The 26,006-nt window shown below is 43.1% G+C and overlaps 1 protein-coding gene across 1 annotated transcript in view; it reads right to left on the bottom strand.

The window, feature by feature from the left end:
• Positions 1–26,006, bottom strand: part of CDH23 (cadherin related 23) — a 2,828,172-nt gene that overhangs the window by 152,701 nt on the left and 2,649,465 nt on the right. Inside the window, exons 61-62 of the mRNA XM_086919477.1 lie at positions 24,452–24,549; positions 6,884–7,004 (exon numbers count right to left, since the gene is read on the bottom strand). Of these exons, the coding sequence (XP_086775603.1) occupies positions 6,884–7,004; positions 24,452–24,549 (219 nt within the window). The remainder of the gene's footprint in view (positions 1–6,883; positions 7,005–24,451; positions 24,550–26,006) is intronic.

Genomic DNA, 26,006 nt, shown 5'->3' with positions numbered 1-26,006 from the left:
TGCACAGCATCTTCTGCTCTGGGCAAATCATTTATTGGACGTGAGCCAGTAAGTTCCCCATCCTAACAACACGAAGGGGACAAAACAAAGATAGATCGACGAACCCTGCTGCCTAGGATTAAAGAGGGTGGGGTTCTGATCTTGTGAACACAAAGGATGGGGCGCATCCCGAGCCACATAGACAGCACCAACCACCGTTGGGAGGAATACAGAGTGCAGGCAAGCTGACATGATGAGGGGTTCGAAGAAGTACTCATGGTAACGAACAGGCAAATGCAGATACACTGCAATGTCAGTTTGAGGGAACCACTGTTCTATCAAGCAAACAACTATACTGTTGGTTACCCATCACAGAGTTTTGGTTTTTGTAAAGGACAAAGCAAGCCTCCTCCAGGGCCGGCACCCATGTTCATTTGCAATTGGCAGCAAATGTTAATGTGGAGGCAAACTCCCACGCATATCGGCCAGAAGGTGAGCTGGAAAAAGGGGGGGTTAGTTAGCACTCGTGCTGCAAATGGACGCAACGACACACTCCTGCACAGGTGACCCTCAAGCATCGAATAAATCTGAAACAGCATTCTAGTCTCGGCAGGAATGCCCAAACATCCTGTGATTCTGGGCAAATCACTTAATCTCCCTGGCAAAGGGGTATGACTGTTGCGCTGGGTGTGAGAGGCACAGAGTTCAGACCCCAGACAAGCCCAGTAAAGTGAATAAATAAATAAAAACGCAATCGGAGGGGATAGGGGTGTAAGTCAAACGCAGACAGCCCCCCCCCTCTCCCCCACAAGGGGGGGGATAAGGCGTGCTAGCAGTCATTGCCCTAAAGGAATTTGCCTGCTGTAAGGCGGATGGTGCCCAGCTAATGCGATATGCATTCCCTATATAGAGACATGCAGGTATTCATGAGAAGGCGCGAGGCGGACGAAAGGTGGAGCCTGCCAGGAGCTTGGGGTGCAGTAGAAGATGTTATTGAAGTAGGGTATTTTGTATTGTGCCTTCACAAGAGGTATATGACTATCTCCCAATTTTGTTTTGATTTCATGGATGACCCATGGCGAGAGGAGACAGTGCCGTAAGACTCCGAACAAGACACAAGCGTGCCACAAGGTGATAACAGGGAGGGAGGAGAGCACAAGGTAGGGGGAGCCGCAGGAAGACGGAAGCCTCCCTGGCGGAAACAAAAGGTTATTGGTTTGGTTATGGAGACACACCGACAGGGCGGTGTGGAGAAGGAGGGCCACTCACTCTCAGAGGCCTCACGGCTGGGTGAGTATGCCTGATGAAAAATTGGGGTAGCAAACGGAGACGGCACTCGCAGCCCAGCCCCGGCAGACGGCAGGGCGCAGGAGAGACTAGCAAGGTAGCGAGTTGGGCCTGGCTCCGGGAAAAGGCTACCCCCACACGCAAAGGGGTGTGGAAAACAACAAAGAACAATCTACAAGCTGGCAGGGTGATTTATGACCCTAGGATATGCCAATGAGCAAATGACAAACCAGTGATTTATGGTCAGCCGATGATTTATGGCTGATGATTTATGATGCCCATGCAGAATGATTTGTGATAACCAAATGATGACAGATTTGTGACCAAATGATTTATGATAGCACGATGATTTATGACCATGATTTATGGTGACAGATTCACGACGATTAGGCGGAGCGATTTATGAAAAATAAGATGATGACCGATTTGTGACAGAGTGATTTATGATACCCGATGATTTATAACCCACGACTTATGACGTCCGAATGACACTGTGCGATAACCAATTATGTGAATGTATGATAATGATTTATGACCCTGGCCTGAGAAGGTACCCAGGGGAGTTGTACAAATATGGCGTATGTCATGAGTAATAAAAACTGCGGCCAACAACCCCCACAAAATAACAATGTCTGTTGGCTGTGTTTCTTGTTATACATGTACATGGGTATAGGACAGTTCCGGGATTGGGGCAGGGCAGCTGTTATAGCAGAGGCTGGCCTCCGAAGGGGGCCTCAAGGGCCGGCGCCTTAACGGCCGCCATGACCCACGAGGAACAGAACCGGTTGGCGCCGGTTAGCACCACCAGGAATCGTGACGAAGAGTGCCCGAGGCCCTCCCCCTCCCCAGGAACAAAGGGTAGGGGGGAAGGGGGATATAAGGCGCGCTCCCTCTGGGCAGCTCACCTTTTGCATTAGGGAGCTGAGGGAGCGGCGCCAAACGAATTTTGAGCCCAACCCACCCACACCTACAACAGCGGTGTCGCAGTGCTGACAGGGACGAAAAGAACCAAGGGTGCAACAAGTGGCATTGGAGACTCACCGAGCAGTGTTTGGAAGGAAGGCCCCTCACTTTCTGATGCCTCACGGCTGAGTGAAGCGGTCTAACAAGAAGGGGTAGGAAATGGAGACGGCACTCGCAGCCCAGTCCCCGCCGGTTGGCAGGGCACAAAAGAGTCCAACATGGTAGCGAGCTGAGGCCTAACTCTGGGAAGAGACTACCCGCAAGCAAGGAGACCCCAAAGAGAGGGCAAATCCAACCAAAAGGGGCGGAAACAAAAGGTTATTGGTTTGGTTATGGAGACACACCGACAGGGCGGTGTGGAGAAGGAGGGCCACTCACTCTCAGATGCCTCACTGCTGGGTGAGAACGCCTGATGAAAAATCAGGGTAGCAAACGGAGACGGCACTCGCATCCCAGCCCCGGCAGACGGCAGGGCGCAGGAGAGACTAGCAAGGTAGCGAGTTGGGCCTGGCTCCGGGAAAAGGCTACCCCTCACACGCAAAGGGGCGTGGAAAACAACAAAGAACAATCTACAAGCTGGCAGGGTGATTTATTACCCTAGGATATGCCAATGAGCAAATGACAAACCAGTGATTGATGGTCAGCCGATGATTTATGGCTGATGATTTATGATGCCCATGCAGAATGATTTGTGATAACCAAATGATGACAGATTTGTGACCAAATGATTTATGATAGCACGATAATTTATGACCATGATTTATGGTGACAGATTCACGCCGATTAGGCGGAGCCATTTATGAAAAATAAGATGATGACCGATTTGTGACAGAGTGATTTATGATACCCGATAATTTATGACCCACGACTTATGACGTTCGAATGACACTGAGCGATAACCAATTATGTGAATGTATGATAATGATTTATGACCCTGGCCTGAGAAGGTACCCAGGGGAGTTGTACAAATATGGCGTATGTCATGAGTAATAAAAACTGCGGTCAACAACCACCACAAAATAACAATGTCTGTTGGCTGTGTTTCTAGTTATACATGTACATGGGTATAGGACAGTTCCGGGATTGGGGCAGTGCACCGTGGCAGAAAAAACAACGCGGTTAAGGCGTTAACTCACTGGCTAGTGGTTGTGCAGTATGCTGGGATGCCAGGCGGGTAAAATGTGGGACACTGTTCTTTACATTGGTCAAACTCGGGGCAAAGGAGGGGGATGGCCCAATAATAGTCTATTGGCAAGTGATGAGTGGTCATTGATAACACACTAGCGCTGCACTACCTACTGTGATTGATGGACCTGTTACCCTGAAGCAGGGGCCCCAGTCCATGTAGTTTCTGTCAGTGGGTGTGACAGTGTCTCATGATAAGGCAGGAGGCCGTGGTGCGGCAGTGAATTTTAAAATGTTTACACACATGCAGGAGTTGGACAACCAAATCCAGCCCAATCAGTGATCCATCTATGGTGGTTTTTTCACGCACAAATGGCAGGCAACACTGTTTACCCAGGCATTGATTTTCCATTTGATGATATTAGTGCTTCACCGAGAGACTGTGCAGACATATTTCATGAAACACATTGCCACCGCACTGTGTGAGTTGACAGGTATGGCATAGATCAGGCCCTGAGAAATAAGTGCACAAAATTAGGCACTGAAATCAAGCATTGTTACATTGATAATGCCCTACCTTGGTGATTATGCACTTTTAATATTTGTCTGCATTCATATTTATAATATGGAAAACATATTGCCAAATTGTAAAATTAAAGGAGAGGCCCAGCAGCTCAGGTACACCAGCACTGGCACTCCAATTCAGGAGGCCGTTTGTGATCAGGCAAAATGCTATCCCACACAGGGCAAGACAGAAAATGGATGATGTGGGCTGCAGGATGGATGGGAGTTGTGATAATAGCAGGCAGCTGTAGCAGCATACCTTTGGCTTGGTTTACCGTAATCTGAATCAAACTTGACTTCTAAGTTTTTAATAGTAGAGACCAATACAGGGCCTAAGCCCTTCAGTCTTGCTAGCCTTCTTCATTCCATGAGATTTGGTGGTCTTCCAGTACTACCATCTCAGTTGTGGGCGAGTTGTGTATCAGCAAATGCAAGCTTGTTGATTTTCTGGCCTCACACAGGTATTGCCATAATGAAATAACAGACCACCCTGTCCATCCAGGTAGAGGAAGATTAGATTATTGTGTCTAACCACAAGGAGGTGAGTGCCATTAGTGCCTTGTTAGTGCCTCAACATAATGTTAAAAAGGCTAAATGACTGTAAGGAGCCCTGCATAGTTGCTCTGATGAGTGACGGGCCCTGAGACAAGACAAGACATTGGAGAGAGTTAAGTGCAGGCCCTTGTTGCAGTCTGCCCCACCCTATAGCATTGTTGAAAGTGTCATTTGTTGCTGACAGGTCAAGAAGAATCAGAACAGTGACACCACTAATATCGGCAAACTACCATGAATCAACCAGGTATCTACTTCACACATGCTGAACAGGTTATAAAATGTTTGTGTGTCCTATACCCCTTCAAAAAGGAAACCAGTTCATGTTTGGTGTCTTTGGAATTGCAATGACTAATCCTCTCTTATGGTGAAGTTGAAATTTAAAATACAATTTAGAAAATGCTAATTTTTAAAAGTTGCCAATTTCGTGCCTTAACTCTTTAGTGCCAGCAGACTGTTTCTGGGTCACATGAGTGGGTGTAGCTGACAGTCGGTCTTTGTGTATTCCTGCTAGACAGCCACACACTATAGAGGGATTAGGTGTGCCTGAATGGCCCATCACTTGCTGGATGGGAGGGAGGAGTTGGCACAGAACTACTTATACTTGAATAGGCTGTGTACTGCCGCCCGTGATGCTTTCTTGCTCCTAATGGCCTCGTCCACTGTAAACAGGAATGTTTGTCCTGACTGAGAAGGTAACTTTGCCGTGGGACTAACCTGGTCCCTGTATCCGAACCACACTCCATCATGGTTCACCTGAACTGGGCTCAGATAGGGGGGCATGCGCTCACTCCTCTGAAAGAAGAGTCTTTGACCCCGAGATGGGGTCCACTAGTCCCATTTGTGCTCGGGGAGTGGGCCCACGTGCCCTCCCTAACATAAATATGTTTGGCCCCAAGGCATGGGGTCCCCAGGGCATCATAAGGTTGAGGGAGGGGGCTCATATGTCCCCACCCCTACAATTACAGCATGGCACCGGGGATGGGGTCTCCGATTCCCATTTGTGCTCGGGTAGAGAGCAGTGCACCCCCTTCCTTAATATAAATGTTTTTAGGCCACCGGGGATGGGGTCCTATGGGCAAATAGTGGCTTTGGAATGGTGGCCAGCACACACCCTCCCTCTAAAGGGAGGTGGCTGCCTGCAGGGAATTGGGCACAGGGCCTGCAGCCAACTATACTCTGCGTGGCCAAAGGGCATGCAAGGCTTGGGTTGGGTGCCTGTGGAGGGTTGTTTGAAGGGCCTGACTACGGGCCAGGCCATGCGGCCAATTGCACGCAGCACACGAATGAAGGCCATGCATGGCTGAGGTTGACTGTCCACTGAGGGTCAGTTTCAGGGCCAGAACGAGCTGCCTAGCTCTGCGGCCAATCCCACACCCTTGCTTTTTTGCAAGGGGTTGGCTGCAGGCCCTCTGTCCAACCACATGCTGCGCAAAGCACAGTGGGGGTTAGCTTTAAGTATGGTAATATTACTTTACGTTGAAAGAAAACTACAAAATCAAAGGCTAAAGTAACCTTATAGTTAAGAGAAAATGTCAGTGTCTAAGTAATGTTTTGAGCACAAAGACCCACAGAAATGTACCAGTTATGGGTAGCAAGCCAAACTATAACTTGCCACACAACCATGCACTGCTTATGATCTCACATATTACATCACTCATGGCGCTATGATATAACTTATGACATTATTGATGACATCTCAAATAACAATATTGATGGCATCTCTGATGACATCATCCAAGCTACTTCTGTACACATTTCTCTAAGAAAAGCATAAGACAATAGAGGTATAAAAGTAAGCTTCAGTTATGTGCAACATTGACTCTATAGGATACACTTCACGAGTAACTGAGCTCATAGTGAAATTAAACCACACATAGATGGGTAACCACTATTGCACACAGTGTTCGATCTGTATACAACTGTTCAGAGAAAACCAACTTCTTCCAAACAATCAAGCTCTGTTACATATCTAATGCCCTACTACAGACAGCCTTTAGCATGTATCAACCATTCACAGTTAGCGAACCTCTCGTGAAAAATTAAGTGGACATGAATAGAAAAGTGTGTACTATAAACTATATATATATATTTATACATATTGTATAAATTAAGCACAGTTACGAAAATACTGGTTTGTTTGGTTTATTTCCTTTCCTTTTGTTTTTGTAACTTTTCTCTGGTGTGGTTAGTTATATGTACTTCTGTGGTAGCACAATGTCAGATGCCTTATTTTTTTACTAGGCAGAGACTGCAAGAATTCAAGCCCGAATGAAATCAGAGCATTCTTTTCCCTAATGCGACGTGACCATTGTGGTATCAGGACAGGTTGGCTTGTGTTGCATTAAGCGGATACCTTGCTGGTGCACATAGTACAACTGAAGCTTTGTTTGTGTCTTGAAGGAATTATTACCTGGAGAGCAGAGAGATCCGCTTGTGCCTGCACTGTGGTGGCAGGCTGCACATCCAGCACGTTGTAATTTCGGAACAAATTCCGTAGCTGTTCTTTATTTGCATCAATCATCTGAATCACTCTGTCAATGACAAAAACCACATATGTTATATTCCACACTCAGGCTGTTATTCATCTATTATTATTGCATTTAATGCAAGTAGGTAATACATCAATTAGGCGGGTCAGTGCTTGCCCACTGTCCTCCCTCATATCCGAGCACTCTGACAACCATGGATCAGCAGGTGAAGCAGAACACTTTTAATCAACCATTTGTTTTTTTTTCATCTTTCCTCAATCACAAGAAAAAAGAGGCCTTAGAATCATTCCTCATTATTGAACATTAATGAACACAGACCAGTAGAGGTGATGGTCCCTGGGGATGTGAGGGCGTTACGTGGCCCCCGCATTTAACGAAATTAGCCCCGGGGAGGTGGTGGTCCCCAGGGCTACGGGTACCGTCGTGCCCCTGCATGCATTTTGATAATTGCCCCCGCGATCTGGTTCATCCGGGTGCCTAGTTAAACAAAGCGCAGGACCCTGTGACACGTTTTTTTTTTGGGGGCTGGATTCATGGTAGTTTTAAAGCCAAGCATGTGGGAAGAAAAATTATATTGTCCCACTTAGAACCAGCCACACAGTAAATATAATGGGAGCGCCGGGAGGAAGACTATTTGGTGTGTGAGTTTATAGAATGGGCACATGGGGGTCCTAAATGGAAGTATCCAATGAATCTAAAATCCGGTGAGACCACAGACTCCAATGACTATCAAACAGTGAATATGTTATAGGAAGCACGAGTTCGCGAAGAATTTAGAATTGGTACGGGTGTTTTGGGAGTGTATTTTTTATTTAATATAATAGCACAAGGTCACTATTAGATCAAACGGGACAAGCTAACAAATTTGTAATATGCTTCAAATATTTAAGTAATTTAGTATCTCCATAAAGACCATGCGAATAAGAAAATATATTGTATTTCCCCCTGTGTACTTACAAACCAGAACTCTGACTTTAATGGAAGATAGAAGACCGCTCGAAGAGAGGAGTGATTAAATAATAGCATCGCCTCATCCACATACCCAAAAGAAAACTTTGGGAGCGACAAAATAGTAATAGCTAAGCTATATCTGCTAAGAACAGGGCCCCATAAGTGCAAAATATTAAATAACTAGTCCCTTCTTTCCGTTCCACAACCCCTTTTTTAATCTGCTATGAGTGAGGTTTGATTAGTGGTTAGAACCCAGTGAATATGGATATATAACAGTACTGAACTTTTTATGTGATTTTGTTATTGTTAATTAGTAGTTATTATGTTTTTCATGTAGGTTTTAATTAATAAATTACTGTTGTCATTAAAATTAGAGTCCTGAAGAAGGTGGTTCCAATCGACTTCCATCCACCGAAACGCCGCGTCAACAACGTTAGGGTTCTGTATTTATTCTGTGCATCTGCATGGACAGATGTGAGATATCAATGTGGTTTTAAAAAAAATGATTTTGATGAACTCATATATTTTTATTGTGTATGTATTGTTACATAAACTGTGCCGCATATGTGAAAGATACCAATTTGCCAATAACATGAGAATATAGTAGGTTTTTGTTATATTTTATTTTATTTTAAACCAATAGCACTGTTTTTAACGCCTTAACCGCAGCGGTTTTACCGCCATGGTGCGGGTGTTCTAAAGAGTGGGCGGGGCTCCGTTGGCCGACGGCAGCACTAGGTAAGTAGTGCGGCCGTCGGGCAACGGCCGACGGCAGCACGCAAGGGGTTAAAGAATCAATGCTGCTAGTATAATAAATAAATGTAATATTCTTACATATATTGGGTTCAGTAGTTTAGTTGTGTGGGTAAGAGTGTGAATAGGTGTAAGCCTTGTGTCCAAAGTAATCAAGTGTCAAGTGGGGGACACCACCCTGATTTTGGCATAGAAGAATATAACAATCAGGATTATTCGATTTAGTTGCCATTGTCCTAAAACGCATTATCATGTAAAATAAGTAAAACATTTGTCATAACCATTAGTAAAAAGCCAATTTCAGCATAATGCATTATAACATAAGTATAACTGTTGACAAATAAAACATAGTATAATCTACAAACATTACAATTTTAATCCGATCTTTTTCCATAAATAGCTCACGGCAAGTAAGAATCTACTGACGCCTCATACAATTCATCGTGAGCTATCTGTTTTCAGTATTCTTAGTGCCTCAGGAAATTTCCTAGTCATTAACCTCAAGCACAGCGGCTTTATCCATTTCCCTCTGAAGCTAGCGTATTTTGGGTAAAAAAATAAAATATGTGCAATATTTTCTTTGGCGTCTAACGAGAATAAAGTACATTCAAATTCCCTGCTGCTTGGTGAGATGATCACTTGACTATAAATTAATTAATCTGGAGGGTCTTGTAACGATATTTCAAAAAGAGAGTTTTAGGTTGAATTTCATCCCAAAAAAGTTCAAAACTTAGAGTCGACTTAAAAGATAAGAATTGTGGGGTAAGCCTTCCCGTTGTACAGTCTAGTGTGGCCTTGTTCAAGATAAAATTCCAACAAATGTACTTTAGTTCATTTTTTGAACCTGCAGTCAACAAGCTAGGGTCTGTCCAGAATCTATTCAGACCCACCTTGAAAAACCAGTTTCGCAAGCAGCTAAACCAAAGAAATTTAAGTTGGCAATCAAGTTCCAGTAACTCTCTCAAAGCTGGTCTATATGGGTTTAATTCTTCTGTGACCCAATTTCTGGTCCAGTATAGTAGAGGTCTCAGTGTCGCCAAGTGTTCCGATCTCTTAATGCCAATATCATAAAACAAGGCGCTCAAAGAAGTATTTTGGGGAAGAGATGCAAACATCAGCATCTTTTTGAATTTGAAACATGTAAAAACCCAAGACCCCTAAGATTAGTAAATTAACGTTTTCCCCGCCCCATAGTTTGGACCCATAAACGGCTGCTGTTTGAGCGCTACATCAATAGACCTCCAGCGCTGGGGAAATTGCCTTAGTCTCAGTGGCTTGTTGTTTCTTGACAATTGGTACAGTGTTTTGTAGTAGGACCTTCTTAACCTTATTTATATGTGGTTTCCATGACAATTTGAGTCAATTCAGCGAACACAGCAGGATATTTTATCGCCTCACCCAACATGTTTCGGAGCTCCTGCTTCTTGATCACGGGTCGTGGCTTGTTCATATACAGATGCGTAGGGATGCAGTCTCTTAGATAGCAATTATATCGCCCTCCAATGGGCTCCTGTCTCACTTTGCTTTCTGGGGCTTGCAGTCCCTACGCTAATATATTACCCTCAATGGGTTCCGCATTACAAACAGTATTTTCAAGCTCTCCATAGAGCCTCCAGTGTGCCCACTGATTAAATAATGCTCCCTTATTATCCTGCCATAGAGACTCCCATGCATCGGGATTCAGCAGTCCGTAGTGTGCACAGTGGTGCTGTCTCCCCGACCGGGACCTGCTGGAAAATAATTCCTCCAAAAGTTGCCCAAACAGCAGAGATGCACACAATAAAAGGTAGACCCCAGGCTTCGCAGCAGAGTCTTTATTCAGCAATCAGCGAACACATAAGGATATTTCATTGCCTCACCCAACATGTTTCAGAGCTCCTGCTCCTTGATCACAGGTCGTGGCTTGTTCATATGCAGATGCGAAGGGAGGCAGTCTCTTAAATAGCAAGGCTGGGGTTTGGCTTTTTCATTGTGTACCTTTCCGCAACTTTTGGATGAAAAATAATATATATATATACGAGCAACACAATGTGCACTGCAAGTAACAAGATGCCATGGGGCAGCATGCGCTGTAACACGGCCCCGCCCACTGGGGTGTGTACTTATGGATATTTAAGTGCACAATTTGCGGAAGCTGTGCCAGTTACGTTCAGTCCATGAAGAAGAGAAGAGTCCCCGAAACGCGTCGGCTATTTAATGAACTGCTGTGATCCCACCGACCTTGGGACTGCAGTCCTGGCTAATAAAGAAGCAAAAAACACAGTTGATGGACAGAATGTAGAGCAATGTCATACATTCACCCCAGTACAAGGATCTGGGCCTAAATCCATTGTTTCTTTGCACTCCACACCACCCTGAGTTAGACACTGGCTATATGCAAATCAGCTCTGACCCTCTGCCTCATGGGAACAGTCCAGTCCGAACTACCAAGCCATGTCTTTCTCAGACCGGAATCAAGCATCCAAGGACCGGTTTCTGGCTATCAGCCTTCATCAGCCTGGATAGCTTGACTCCAGTGGTGTGGAGAGCCTGGGACTCACGTCTGAACATGTGTGAAACCTATGGTTTTTTCAATGAATTTGCAAGGTTTTTTAAATGCTTATTCCTAACTATTACGTGTGTGAAACCTATGGTTTTTGAATGAATTTGCAAGGTTTTTTAAATGCTAATTCCTAACTATAACATGTGTGAAACCTATGGTTTTTTTCAGTGAATTTCAAAGGTTTTGTAAATAATAATTTATAAATGTATTAATTATTATGTCTTTCTTTTTATACTAATTTCTTATATTTTCAATATAAATATTTATATTTATTTTATTTTTTTAGATTATATTTCATATTCTTATTATAAAATAATTAAAAAACGAAATTGTAAAATATTTTTTAGATTAATTATTGCTTGACTTCGGTTGCAAGCATAACACAACTCCAGCAATGCTCTCGGGGCCCTATGCTCACATTGCTGTATCAATCCTTACACCTGCTTCAAGCATGTGCAAGGTTTTGACGCAGCATAAGCTAAAAAGTGACTGAATGAAATGTTATACATTTCACTCAGTCACTTTTAGGAGGCGTTGCTGCACCCCCTCCTGCACAGGAAAGCCTCCTTCTGGCGCAGGGCTTTACAATGTAATGCACCCTCCAGATGCGTCACATTCTTAATAGCACACACCATGGCACATCATTTGTACCACCGCTGTGTCACAAAAGTGACGCAACGGCTGTCTAAAAGAGGCACAAGGGGATTGTAAATCTCCCCCAACACATAAAAAATTCACCCAGGCAGTTTTACCAGCAGCGCTCATTGAAGCATAGACTTGTAACATATTTAGGTACATATTTTACATTCAAGTGCTTCGGACATACTACAGTGTACTATAGGTACACTGCTCTCCTTCTCACTCTCCTTCCTTGTGCCCCACGCTGCTCTTCTCACACTCCCTTTGTGCCTCACGCTGCTCTTTTCACTCTCCTTCTTTTAACCTCATGGTGCTCTTCACCTCCTCACTCTCCTTCCTTGTGCCTTATGCTGCTCTTCTCATCACTCTCCTTCCTTGTGCCTCATACTGCTCTCGTCCTCCTCACTCTCCTTCATTGTGCCTCAGGCTGCTCTTCTCCTCCTCACTTTCCTTCCTTGTGCCTATTGCTGGCCTCTTCTCACTCTCCGTCCTTGTGCCTCGTTCTTTGCTTTTCTCCTCACTCTCCAATATTGTGCCTCACACTGCTCTCCTTCTCACTCTCCTTCCTTGTGCAACATGCTGCTCTTCTCTTGTTATCTCTCCTTCCTTGTGCCTCACGCTGCTCTTCTCCTTCTCATTCTCCTTCCTTGAGCCTCATGCTGCTCTTCTCCTCATCACTCCCCTTCCTTGTGCCTCATGGGGCTCTTCTTCTCACTCTCCTTCCTTGTGCCAAATGCCATTCTTTTCTTCCTCAGTCTTCTTCCTTGTGTTTCACGCTGATCTTCTCTTCACTCTCCTTCCTTGGGCTTCATGCTGCTCTTCTCATCACTCTCCTTCCTTGTGCCTCAGGCTGCTCTTCACCTCCTCACTCTCCTTCCTTGTGCCTCAAGCTGCTATACCTCTCCTCACTCTCCTTCCTTGTGCCTCACACTGCTCTTCTCTTCATTCTCCTTCCTTGTGCCTCACTCTGCTCTTCTCCTCATCACTCTCCTGCCTTGTGCCTCATGCTGCTCTTCTCCTAACCCTCTTTATTTGTGCCACATGCTGCTCTTCTCCTCGTTCTCCTTCTTGTGCCTCATGCTGCTCTTCTCTTCACTCTCATTCCTTGTGCCTCACTGTGCTCTTCTCCTCACTCTCCATTCATGTGCCTCATGCTGCTCTCCTCCTCACTCTCCTTCCTTGCGCATCACGCTGCTCTACTCTTGTTAACTCTCCTTCTTTGTGCCTGATGATGCTCTTCTCTACCTCACTCTCCTTCCTTGTGCCTCATGCTGCCCTTCTCTTCCTCACTCTCCATCCTTCTATGTGCCTCATGCTGCTCTCCTCCTCACTCTCCTTCCTTGTGCCCCCACACTGCTCTTCTCTCACACAATCTCCTTCCTTGTGCCTCACACTGCCCTTCTTTTCCTCACTCTTCTTCCTTATGTCTCACTCTGCTCTTCTCTACCACAGTCTCCTTCCTTGTGCCTCATGCTTCTCTTCTCTTCCTCACTCTCCATCCTTGTACCTGACGCTGCTCTTCTCCTCATTCTCTTCTCTTGTGCCTCATGCTGCTCGTCTCTTCTTCACTCTCCTTCCGTGTGCCTCATGCTGCTCTTCTCATCACTCTCCTTGCTTGTGCCTCACGCTGCTCTTCTCTTCATTCTCCTTCCTTGTGCCTCACGCTGCTCTTCTCATCACTCCCCTTCCTTGTGCCTAATGCTGCTCTTCTTACGCTCCTTCCTTGTGCCATATGCCATTCTTATCCTCACTCTCCTTCCTTGTGCCTCATGCTGCTCTTCTCCTTCTCACTCTCCGTCCTCGTGCCTCACGCTGCTCTTCTCCTCATTCTCTTCCCTTGTGCCTCATGCTGCTCTTCTTTTCCTCACTCTCCTTCCGTGTGCCTCATGCTGCTCTTCTCATCACTCTCCTTCCTTGTGCCTCATTCTGCTCTTCTCATCACTCTCCTTCCTTGTGCCTCATGCTGCTCTTCTGATCACTCTCCTTCCTTGTGCCTCATGCTGCTCTTCTCTTCACTCCCCTTCCTTGTGCGTAATGCTGCTCTTCTCCTCACGCTCCTTCCTTGTGCCATATGCCATTCTTCTCCTCATTCTCCTTCCTTGTGCCTCACGCTGCTCTTCTCCTTCTCATTCTCTTTCCTTGAGCCTCACACTGCTCTTCTCCTCATCACTCCCCTTCCTTGTGCCTCATGGTGCTCTTCTCCTCACTCTCCTTCCTTGTGCCACATGCCATTCTTATTCTCACTATCCTTCCTTGTCCCACACGCTGCTCTTCTCCTTCGCGCTCTCTGTCCTTGTGTCTCACGCTGCTCTTCTCCTCATCACTCTCCTTCCTTGTGCCTCATGCTGCTCTTCTCCTCACCCTCTTTCTTTGTGCCTCATGCTGCTCTTCTCCTCACTGTCCTTCCTTGTACCTCACGCTTCTCTTCTCTTCCTCACTCTCTGCCATTGTGCCTCACGCTGCTCTTCCCTTCACTCTCCTTCCTTGTGCCGCACGCTGCTCTTCTCCTCATCACTCTCCTTCTTTGTGCATCATGCTGCTCTTCTCCTCACCCTCTTTCCTTGTGCAACATGCTGCTCTTCTCCTCACTGTCCTTCCTTGTGCCACACGCTGCTCTTCTCCTCACTCTCCTTCCTTGTGCATAATGCTGCTCTTCTCTTCCTCACTCTCCTTTTGTGCCTCACGCTACTCTTTTCTTTCTCACTCTCTGTACTTGTGCCTCACGCTGCTTTACCCCTTGGTCTCATTCCTTGTGCCTCACGCTGCTCTTCCCTTCACTCTCCTTTTTTGTGCCTCACGCTGCTCTTCTCTTCCTCACTCTCCTTCCTCGTGCCTCATGCTGATCTTCTCCTCATCACGCTCCTTCATTTGCCTTGCACTGCTCTTCTCCTCACTGTCCTTAAGTGTACCTCACGCTGCTCTTTTCTTGCTCACTCTACTTTCTTTTGCCTCATGTTGCTGTTCTCTTCCTCACTGTCCTTCCTTGTGCCTCATGCTGCTCTTCTCCTACTCCCAATTTGTCCTTGTGCCTCCCGTTGCTCTTCTCATCATCACTCTTGGTACTTGTGCCTCATGCTGCTCTTCTCCTCACTCTCCTTCCTTGTGCCTAATGTTACACTTCACACTTGAGTAGAGCGGCCGCGCCTTTCTTTTGTTCTGCACGGCTCATCTCGCCCACCCCTATCTATAAATTTTGAAGAGACTATAACATATTTTCACCCCTTCTGCTTCACTTTAGGGGCCCTTCCACTACCCTCAGGGCTAAAACACAGTGTTTCCATCCTCCCACCCCTTCCTTTCCGTTTACATCGATGAGGCAGCAACAGGCCCGGGCACCCGCTCCACATCAGCACCAGCTCAACACCACCTAGCACCAACACAGCACCACTTTAACATCAGCATAGCACCAAATCAGCATCACTCAGTACTACCTAAGCACCAGTGAAGCACCTCCACCTCAGCATTACTCAACACCACAGAATCACTCAGCAGCACCTCAATCATTCAGCATCATCTGAGCATCACCTCCACACCAGCACCACCTGAGTCTGCCCTCAGAATCCGACATCTGCTGATTCTCTCCTAGTGTCCGTCCACTGCTCAGGTTGTAATTCAACAATTTCCCAACCTCCACCCTCCTTTTGTCTTCTTGGTTATGTATAAGGTAACAAAAATGCTTATAATACTTCTAAATTATAACTTTTCAACATACTGCACAGTAGCCACAATGCTCTACAACATAGCTTAAAGACACTGGCAAAGCCAAAAGCTCTGGCTAAGCACCTATAAGGTCTCAAAGGTGAGACCTATCGGCTATGGCTATCTTTCTCATCTGGTTTTCTAATAAGAAAAAGACCAGGTATCGAGTGACATAGGGTGGGTACATTTATAGAGTTCTGTTTATCTTGCAGGATCAACTTCTTTAAGAGAATAGCACCCTGGATGAAGAACATAACATGCTCACGCCTCAAACAAGTCTCAACAAAGACAAAAGAGAACATATGAACATGATTACATTGAAACAAACATTCCAGGGTGCAATTATCTTCGCGTATTTATGACTGTTTTGCCAAACATTTTCGTTCCACCTAAGGAACAGCGACTCAGTCTGATTTTTTTTACAGGACTAAAGGTTATCATAGGGTCTTTAGCGCCCCTATAAACGCTTACACTATCGATGTATGATCTCATATCCTGATGAAACTGCTACTACTTCATAGGTAGTGAAACGTGCACCTTCACGTAAATGAGGTTCACAGATGTGACAGTCTCTCTGTACAACAATGTACTATACAACTAAATAAAGTCAACTTTGTGTTACTTAGAAAGAGTGTAATTAGGCTTTCCTGTTTTCAGTTTCTATATTTGGTAAATTCTGGTAGAGTTTTTTCAGTGTTTTCAAGTGATTTCAGTACCTTAAAAAAACAGTTGTTATCAGTTGTTACATTTGCGTGCCACTAAAAACAACAGAAAACAAGTTTTTTTTGGTGTTTATGGAACGCTTTGCTTTTATTATTGCTTGCTTTCTGCACCGATAGAACATGGTATATAGACAGTGTATATATAGTGTATATGAGGTCCAAAAAGATTTTTGCAAATTAAGCTAATTATAGTACACCGTACAATATTTATTCAGCAAGTCTTTGGTCATGTAAATGTAAATTCAGTACTTGTATTGTGCAAGAATCACCCCCGAAGGGGTATCTCAGCGCTGGGAGCTGTTGGGAAGATTAAGCAAGCTATTACACGGAGTCGCATGGTGCATGGGCAGACCCCTTCTGCCGGAGCCAGGGATCAAACCGTGATCTCCAGCGTCCAGCATCAGTCACCCAGGCGGAGGCACCACACCTCTCTCTCTTTCCTTCCCATGTAAACTTCTGTGAAAAGGCCCTCTCAACATTGGCACTTGAGACGGGCAATACCAAAACAGACAGTACACAATGTGTTAACTCTGGTCACTGACATATCTTTCCATGCCAATACTGGTGCACTTGAAGATTGTGATTCTCAGGGCAGGTTTTGCAACATTTGTATTTAGCTGGGTGCCTATGCCCTCAGAGTTATTGAAGCGGTCAAAAATGAAGCAGCACTTTTGATATTACGGAGGAAATTCCCCTTTACTGAAGGGATCTAGAACATGTACAGAGTACCACAGCGAGGTTTCATTGACTTCAAATGCCATTGGTGGTGAAGGGACATTTCTATGTATGACTGCAAGCCATTTCTCATACACTGCAAAATAAATGTTCCTGAATTGCTCTCCAACATTGCTTTGCTTACCAAGTGGCAAGCACTCTAACATGGTACATGTTACAGTGCCAAAGTTACTAAATGTGTCACCCAGCAAACTCTCAAGGAGATGTTTCACATCTACACCAATCATGCGGGACAGACAAGGGTTTTTCAGACTCTAGTTTTTTTAATATGTCCACTACAGCAGTTATGTTAAAAAACCTAATAATGCAGTAGAGTGCACTTTTTTCACATCACTATCTTTATGCGACCAAGGATCCTCACATTTCTTGCCTTTGGCATCATCACTCAGCAAAAATTCTTTAAATGCTTGCCACATGGATAATATAGCATTCATAGCCCCTTGGACTGAGAACCATCAACTAAGGGACACAGTTGGGATGACTCTTTCTTTGATGCCACACAATGCACAAAATTATAAATATTTGTGTTTTAGTTCCTGTGCATAGTAAAACAGTGCACCAGAATGGACTAAAAAGTCAATAGCATCCTTCATTAACTCTGAAGATTGTAAAGATGCTTTCAGCATACCAACTAACAAGTGACAAGGATCGCCTACAGGGAATCACTTCAGCTCAGGTATCAATTTTGACAGGTCATCAGACAACTTTTTCATATACGTAGCTGAATCACAGCAAATACAAACAATATCCCTCCAATCTTTGTTCAACTTGGAAAGAACCTTTTTTGCAGAGCCTTCCAAGTGAAACTGCGTTCCATGTTTTCCAAATGTCTGGAGTCCTGTTTTCACCACTATCCCAGATGCTTGGTGATACTTGTCACTATACTTTGCATTGAATGTTTAGAGCCTGAGGTGTTGGCAATTCACCTACTATCAATACTGACCCACTAGAAACTGTGGGCTGATGTATTAGGGTTTTTACCCATTCTCTGTGGGTAAATGTGATGACACATATTAGAAATATTCTTATGAAACCACCCATTTTACCTATCAGTGAAAGAATCAAACGCAGCCGAAATATCAAATATGATTTTGATATTTCCTGATCCTCTACAGTTTATAAAATAATTTGACAAGACCTAAAACATGCTTCTAAACCCTGCATCTTTAGACCAAAGACCACAAAACTGAAAAAGCAAGATGAAGAAGAAACAATATTTTAGTAGCATCCCTAAACAACAAAACTCAAGCAGAATAATATTAGCCCAGTCTTTCTTACTGCTAGATTGTATAACAAAGTTACATTGTATTGGCCACTTCCGGAAGAATAAAAATTACTCTTTTACTCTCTTTTTCCTTTATTTCAATGGCATTTAGTTGGTGGTTGTGCATGTGTTTTTTCAGTGTTCATAGGTTTTCACTGGTGAGGGCTATTTCTCTTTCTGTGGGGTTTTATCAGTTATTATAGATTTAAACCTAAAACCCCACAGCCTAAGTGTAATCAACTTTACACCAGGTTTTTTGACTGATGAGGACAGATGCAATGTCACTCTCACCACATTCCCCACACAAAGTTAGGGAGAGAAGCAGTGATAGACTCAGAGTGTGTATGGTCCACCACCATCATTTCAACAGATGTTAGCAGAGAGTGACAGGTGACACAATACACACATACATGAACACTATCTGGGCATTCACACTAAAGGGAGCACACCAGTTATGAGAAGCCGAGGGACACTGATGCTAACTTTACACTCTTCCTCCTGGTAGTTTCCACAAGGTGTTGTCAACATTTATTTTAAGACAGCGTTTTTGCTGTTGAGTAGGTGCAGCCTAATTTAGTCAATCCAACAACTGGTGTTGAGCCTAGAGTTAGAAAGGCAATTGATGGTTCAACCAGCTGGCATGTAGAAAACGTTTTCTCCTAGAAAACAACCATGGTAAACTCACACTATATTTACCTACTTAATTACGGAGGCTTCCTTTGTAAAATTCCCTGTGCTCAGACCCCTGTCCCTTCAGTTGAATTGACACGGTGATCAAACATGTCAGAAACCAATTTTCCTACTTGAAAGTCATGAGCAATACATATGTTGCCAGCACCATAACTGACACATTTCAGTAGTTGTAAGTATGCGTTGTAACCATATCAATTTAAACTGAAAATTCTTTATGGGATTTTGTTTTTAGCTCTTTTTTTTTCTTTTGCAATACAAGAAAATAAAACATATCCATATCATGGGGTTGCAACCACTGATCAGCAACTCCTCAACGCCTCTTAAATTCCCACCCACCAACACAGACACTCATGCAGGTAGTTAAAAGGTTCATTGCTGGGGGCGTGGCTACAGCGCCGAGGCGACATGGCGGACACAGCGTGAGCTTCTCTGCACCACGGAACTCTTCATGTAATTTAGAGCGCTTCATCCGGCTTCCAGGGGCACCGCACACTGGCATTATCTTTCTGATGATGCAGTATGTTGAAATGCCGCTCCTTGGACAACGCTCTTCCCTTGCAGCTCTGATTCACATTCTCGGCTAATTCGTCCTGTGAGAGACGCAAGCGGCCGCCATTTTAGGTCGCTGCGCTCGCGTCTCGTTTCTCTGTCAAGCGATGCCGTTTTCTGCCGCTTTATATGCAAACTTCACTTTTGTGTTTGTTGCCTCCATTTTTCAACTTCAATAAGGCATTTCTGCTGCTGCAAGGTGTATGTCACCGTCTTTTGGCACTTGTAAAGAAATTTTAGCTGCTTTTGAGTCTCTACATTTTTTTTCTTCTGCCTCAGCATATAATTTTTTTTCATGGAATATACTGTAATTTGAGGAACTTGAACAGTTCTTTTATTATTTGCAATTCAGCTGCTATTCTTACTTTTTGAAGGTTATTTTCAGTTCAAATGCATGCGGCACCCGTCTTTTTAACTTCACTAATACCACTCTATTAATGCAATGAGCGCTTTCATCTCCTTTTGGCACTTCCTAATGCATTTGGACTACTTCTTACTCTACGCATGTTTTCCTCTGCCTTAGTTTACACTTTGCTCTCATGAAATGCCCAGCATCCTGATGGAATTGAGCAACCCCTTTATCTCAGAATGATGCCCATCTATTTCTGAGGATACTTACTTGTGTTTTTTCTGCTTTTTGGAGGACTTTTTCATTCTCAATCGAATTTACAATCATCTTAACACACATTATACCTGCACCAGTTTTGGGGTTTCCTGCGGCAACCGTTGCTTATCCTCTTCTTTTACTCCTGCTGGTGTTTTCCAGTATAACGTACAATGGCCAATGTGTCTCACATCGCCAGATCCTCTATGTCTGGGACAAAATTGAAAAGACATAAAAATGACCCGCCTTCTCCCATTCATTTGTCTCAGAATCCCATTCTGGATTCAATATTGGATTAAATATGTGGTCTTCAACCATTTATGTCCACGTCAAATGAAAAGTTGAAACAAAGTGAGGAGAGATGGATAATTATGGAAGGTAAAGTTCTGGAACTAGAACAATGTGTTAGCGATGTTTCATCAAAGATACCTCTACTGGAACAGGAATTTCATAAACTAAAAATCCACGCTGAGGACCTTGAAAATTGAAATCGCAGAAATAACTTACGCCTTTATGGACTTCCGGAAAACATCGAAGGTGCAGACATGGTATCGTTTCCTCAGAAATTCCTTCCAGAACTTCTTGGTCTTCAAGTGTCAACAAGTCCCCTCAATATACAAAGAGCTGCTCGCCTAAATCCTAACGCTATAACCACGTGGCATCATCATGCTTTTTCTAGAATTTACTGAGCTGATGCATGTGCTGAAGGCTGTAAGACTTAAACGCCGTCTCATTTGGTCTGGCCATAATCTGTTTATTTCTCAGGCTATCTCTAATGCAACGAATGCCCGTCGCAAAGAATTTCTTGCTTTACGTTCTCAAATAAGACACCTCAACATCCAATATGGAATCCTCTATCCTTGTCTCTGTAAGATTACTCATGGTGGTCGATCAAGCTCCTTTGATGACCCGGAGAAACTCAAACTTTATCTTCAGACTATCTCATCTATTGGGATGGATACCAATACTTGATTTTTCTATTTTTTAAGTCTACTGTAATGCATCCATATTATATCTTCTCTTAATGTTCACACTCTATTTGTTTTTCCCTCTCTTCATGTAGCTCTGACCTCCGTTTTCCTCCTGTTTACTTATTGCTGAGGTCTGTGCTCTTTGGCACCGCTATGCTTCCTTCTCACCATCTCCTCTCTCTGTTACAGTTCTGGCTGTTATGCCTTGATCTGTTCGCTTATCTCTCTCTTCTGCTTCTTCTCCTCTCTTTCTCCTTCTTTATTCTTCTATGTTCTTTTTTTCTCTCTTCCTTGTCTCTGTACCATTTTTTTCTTAGTTTCTCTATATCTCCTTTCCTCTGATAACTATATTCAACTTGTTGCTTGTGTATATTGGTACTGTGTGTTTTCTAATTGCATTTTCCATATATGAATCTCATTGGTGGTGTTTTATTTCTTCTAGCTGTCTTCCTGACGTGTATCAACTCCATTCGTGTATTACCCTCCTATCCCTCCATTATGTGTAAATTTGTCACATGGAACGTTTGTGGTCTTGGGAATCCCATCAAAAGACAAAAGGTATTATCTCATTTATCCAAGCTTGACTCCCAGGTCTCTTTTCTTCAAGAAACTCATTGCACTGAAGCAGAGTCACTTAAGTTGAAAAGGCATTGGGTGGGTCAAGTTGTTTATTCTCCTGCTTATAGCAAAAATGGGGAGTCGATATATTGTTTCATAAGTCGTTTCTGTACAAATTTTGTCTACACAAAATGATGATGATGGACGCTGGGTAATGGTAAAGGTTGTTATACAAAACAAGACTCTAGTCTTGCTAAATATCTATGGCCCTGTCAAACCTGACCCTAAGTTTTGGAATGACATGAAAATTCTACCCTCTTCCATAGACTGCCCTAATATATTTGCCGGTGATTTTAACCAATAGATTGACCCTTTCTCGGACAGACTTTCTAAATGTAAATTTAACCCTGTTAAACCTCACAAAGCATTTCAATTGGCCATTGCCTCTCGTTCATTAGATGATGTTTGGAAGACGTGTAACCCTGACTCACCCTGATTTTGCTGATATCCCTATTCCCAGATGGATTGTTTTTGAACGCTCCTTACTAAAAGACTTTTCGTTTCAGAATGTAATCTTTATGTCCAACAGTACTTTCATGTTCAATAACCATATTTTAAAATATTCCCAAAGTCTATTGAACAATACATTTTCTAATGGTTTAAATATGTTTCATTGTTTTTTATCCTCCACATTATGGTATAATACATTTCTTAAATACAAAGGTAAATCATTCTATTACAAATACTGGAAGGAGAAGGGAATTATTTCACCAATTATTTCAACAAAATTCTGTTATTCCTTTTCATGTCCTACAAGTACAATATCAATTACCTGATTCTTGCATCAATGAATATATCATAATTTCAAATGCTTTACCATCTCTTACCCCGCCCACTCCTTTATATTTTTTATTTCCAACACACAGACCTAAAGCTACTCTTGTATATAAGTTATTGTTATCAAATGTGACTGAGAGACCTAAATCCCCTATTGAAATTGCGTGGGAAAATGACTTGTCCGTTTCTTTTTCTATTATGACTTGGGTTAAATTGTGGTCTAAGTTTTTCAAAGTTTCTGCTGCTGCACATATAACCCAATCCTTGTATTTTATTTACAATAGAGCTGTTATCACTCCTGTTTGTATCTCTAAGTTTTCCCCATTCTCTTCTTCATTATGCTGGTCTTGTTCTAATGATACTGGCACATTGAGATATCAACTTTTTTTTCTCCCCAATATTATACCATTATGTTAGTTGCTTACCTATATTTTGTAATATGCTTTATATATTTATGATTGTTTTTCCCTTTTCTTTTTTTTGTTCTTATTTTCTTTTTTGTCTCATGTACTTGAAAATTCAATAAAAACGTGTTAAACAAAAAAGGTTCACTGCTCATCAGTCATCCAGGACCACAGAGAATCCAAACCGTAAAACCAAAGAGAGGTCCATCAGCCCCAAGGCTTGCACGGTCTTAAGAACAAGTCCAGTCTCTGTACTCATTGATAAAGTAAGATAGAAGAGGGTTCCATAATCTAGGGAAAGGGTGAGATTTATCTGCTGCGTGATACACCAATTTCTCATGCCTTAATAGGTACCAAAGTTTATGCAACCAGAGCTCGTATGTCGGTGGGTAGTCCCCCCCCTCCCAAGGCATAGGGCATAGGATAGTGTATTGGCCTTCAGAAGTAGGTGAGATACCTTTTGGCAGCTATAGAGTGGATACATACCCTCTGATGGCCAGCCAAGCAGGGACTGCTCAGATAGCTTACCCATGTCCTGTCCTTGTATCTGTGAGATGCAGAGATGATCATATCCTAGAAGTTTCCCAAGAGAGGGCAGGACCACAGGATGTGCAGTAGGGCGGCTACTTTGCTGCAACCCTGCCAATCAGCATTAGAGTGTGTGGTATATATGTTTTGAAGTCGAGTAAGTGCAAGGTGCCATCAAACTAGTATTTCATTAAGGATCCCTCTGCCTCAGGCATGGCGGTAAGGTGCTATTATGAATGAAGGAATATCTCGAGCCATTGATTGTTGGTATGAAGGAATATCTTGAGCCATTGTCAAGTGCTATGTTCATATCTTTTCGCACTGCATCTGGAGCATTTGCATTCAGTTGTTGGAGAGTTAGGATTTTAGAAACAAGGTTTTTAGGCTAAATGATTTTTTTAACAAATGCTATTTATCCTCTAAGTACTTACCCATAATTTTCAAAAGAATATATATTTATAGACCCCTCTCAAACAGAGGGGCTATTGTTAATAAAAGTTATGAACTTATGGTTGGCAATTAAAGTTGTGGGAGATAGTCACAGGGAATAACAAGTCAGTTAGTTGCTTGCCATGATAGGTGACTCACTGTGCTTTAGCTGAGGAAACATCCAGTTGGGAAATGTCTCCTATTTCGCCTTAAGTCCCCCCTATATATTTCTCTATGAAGGCAAGATCAAAGCACTCTACAGCAAGCTTGGAGGTGTTCAAAGTTGTTTGTTTCCTAAGGTTGTCTGAGGTCAATGCCATACACTAGCCTTCATTATGAGTGATCCAGAAAATGGGCCAGTAATTCCCCGGAGTTACTGATACTGGGGATTTCAGTAAGTCCGGCTCATTTCTAGTTTCTCCCTGCATAAACAAGGCTGGAATTCGACTAGCCACACAGCCCCCTGCAGACAGTCTATTTGACTTGTCAGAATAGGTTTTATGGGATTCTAATCATTGTCAGGAGTACATTTACAGTGAAAGCAAATCTAATGACTAAATATCTCTAATTTCCCCATACATCACCACACAACCTGTTGAGGTGCATCTTACTTCTCCACGTCCAGGATGCGGTTTGTGTCTCGATTCACCACATGGAACAGCATGTCTGTCTGAGCAAAACTCACACGTCCCTTCTTGTCCACATGGAACTGTAATGGAAGAGATTGCACTTGTTGAGTTTGCTTGTTGAACCTTGTCACAACATTTGTATACTCACAATGTATTCATATAATATGCTTAGCATGCAAAAACACTGTACTACTATAGGTTCTTTAAAATCCGCTCATGCTTTGCGATATTCCTAGAGAAAAGAAGCACTGAGGAGGGATCATGTGACGTTTTAAGAGACATGGTATACTGGCAAACTCAGCAAACTTGCTCTAATAAATCTGTGGCCTCTTGAAGAAATAATTTTTTTGTTTTCATTTTGTTTTAAGTAGATACTTCTTAGAGATACAGGATACGCCCTATACGCGGTCTGCCATTTGCTGTTTTTCATACACATCTAGCTTGCATCACCGACTTCCAGCACCAGCAGAACTCAGATAAACCATGAATAACATATTCAGGAAACAAAACACCTTCAGTCCGATGGCTCACCTGGCCAATGCCCGAGATTCCATCGAGAGTGGCAAGACCAAAGGGCGGAGCTTGGTCAGTAGGACTGTGGGGTGTGCGCATAAGATTTTTGTCAATCAGACTGCATATAATGTTAAACATGATATGAGAAGCAGCGCCTGAGGGGTGCGTAAGGGTCAGTGGAAATGAAATGAGTGCGGATTGTGAGGGATACTTAAAACACAGTATTTCGTAAAACAACAGAGACGAAAATGTGGTGTAAGTGTCAATCAATCAATACAACTTTATTTAGCTTGTTACAACTATAAAAGTATACATGTTACATCTATTCCTTCTGTTAAAAGCATAGGCAGGTACATTTCTAAATGATATAGCACATGTTCATCACACCTAAAATGACCCATGACCATAAAAATAGAAGTTACATATATTCTAAAATTATTAAAACCAAAAGTTCATCCCTCTTTGCCCAATACTTCCAGTAGATTAAGTACTGTAATCCTTCAAATACACAATGGTGTAAGTGTTTTAGTCTAAGTGAGTATTTAAAAATACTAGGTGAAATCGAACAGAGACATCTTACTATACCGAACTAAAAGCCCCTGTATCCAACTATTTAGTAAATAACACATTTTTAAGGGAGTTGTAGCACAAACACTCGCCCACGAAGCTACGCCTCTGAATGTGAGGTCTCAACACAAGATCAGAACAAGATTTATTGCACTATTAATTCAAACCTTTACAATTCACATTAATGTCAAATGGACCATAGAATGATAATAAAACGTTTCCCACCTACTGAGTATAATTTCACAATTTTGAGGTGCAGCTAGCACACCCCTTCTAACTGAAGCTATAATCAAGTTAATGACATGAAAAATGTTATAATAATGTATGGCCATAACCACAGTGTTGTTGCAAAATGACTTGAAATACAAGTTACACAAAGAAACCACAATAGTCCAAACTTATGAAAAGTGCTCCAGAGCTGAGCCCATAACTTTAAAAAAGTCAATTATTATTTGAT

This window comes from Lissotriton vulgaris, chromosome 5 (assembly GCF_964263255.1).
Source record: "Lissotriton vulgaris chromosome 5, aLisVul1.2, whole genome shotgun sequence".
In the NCBI taxonomy this organism is placed as follows: Eukaryota; Metazoa; Chordata; class Amphibia; order Caudata; family Salamandridae; genus Lissotriton; species Lissotriton vulgaris.
The sequence above is the reverse complement of the archived record's forward strand: the minus strand, read 5'-3'. Positions and strand labels throughout refer to the sequence as shown.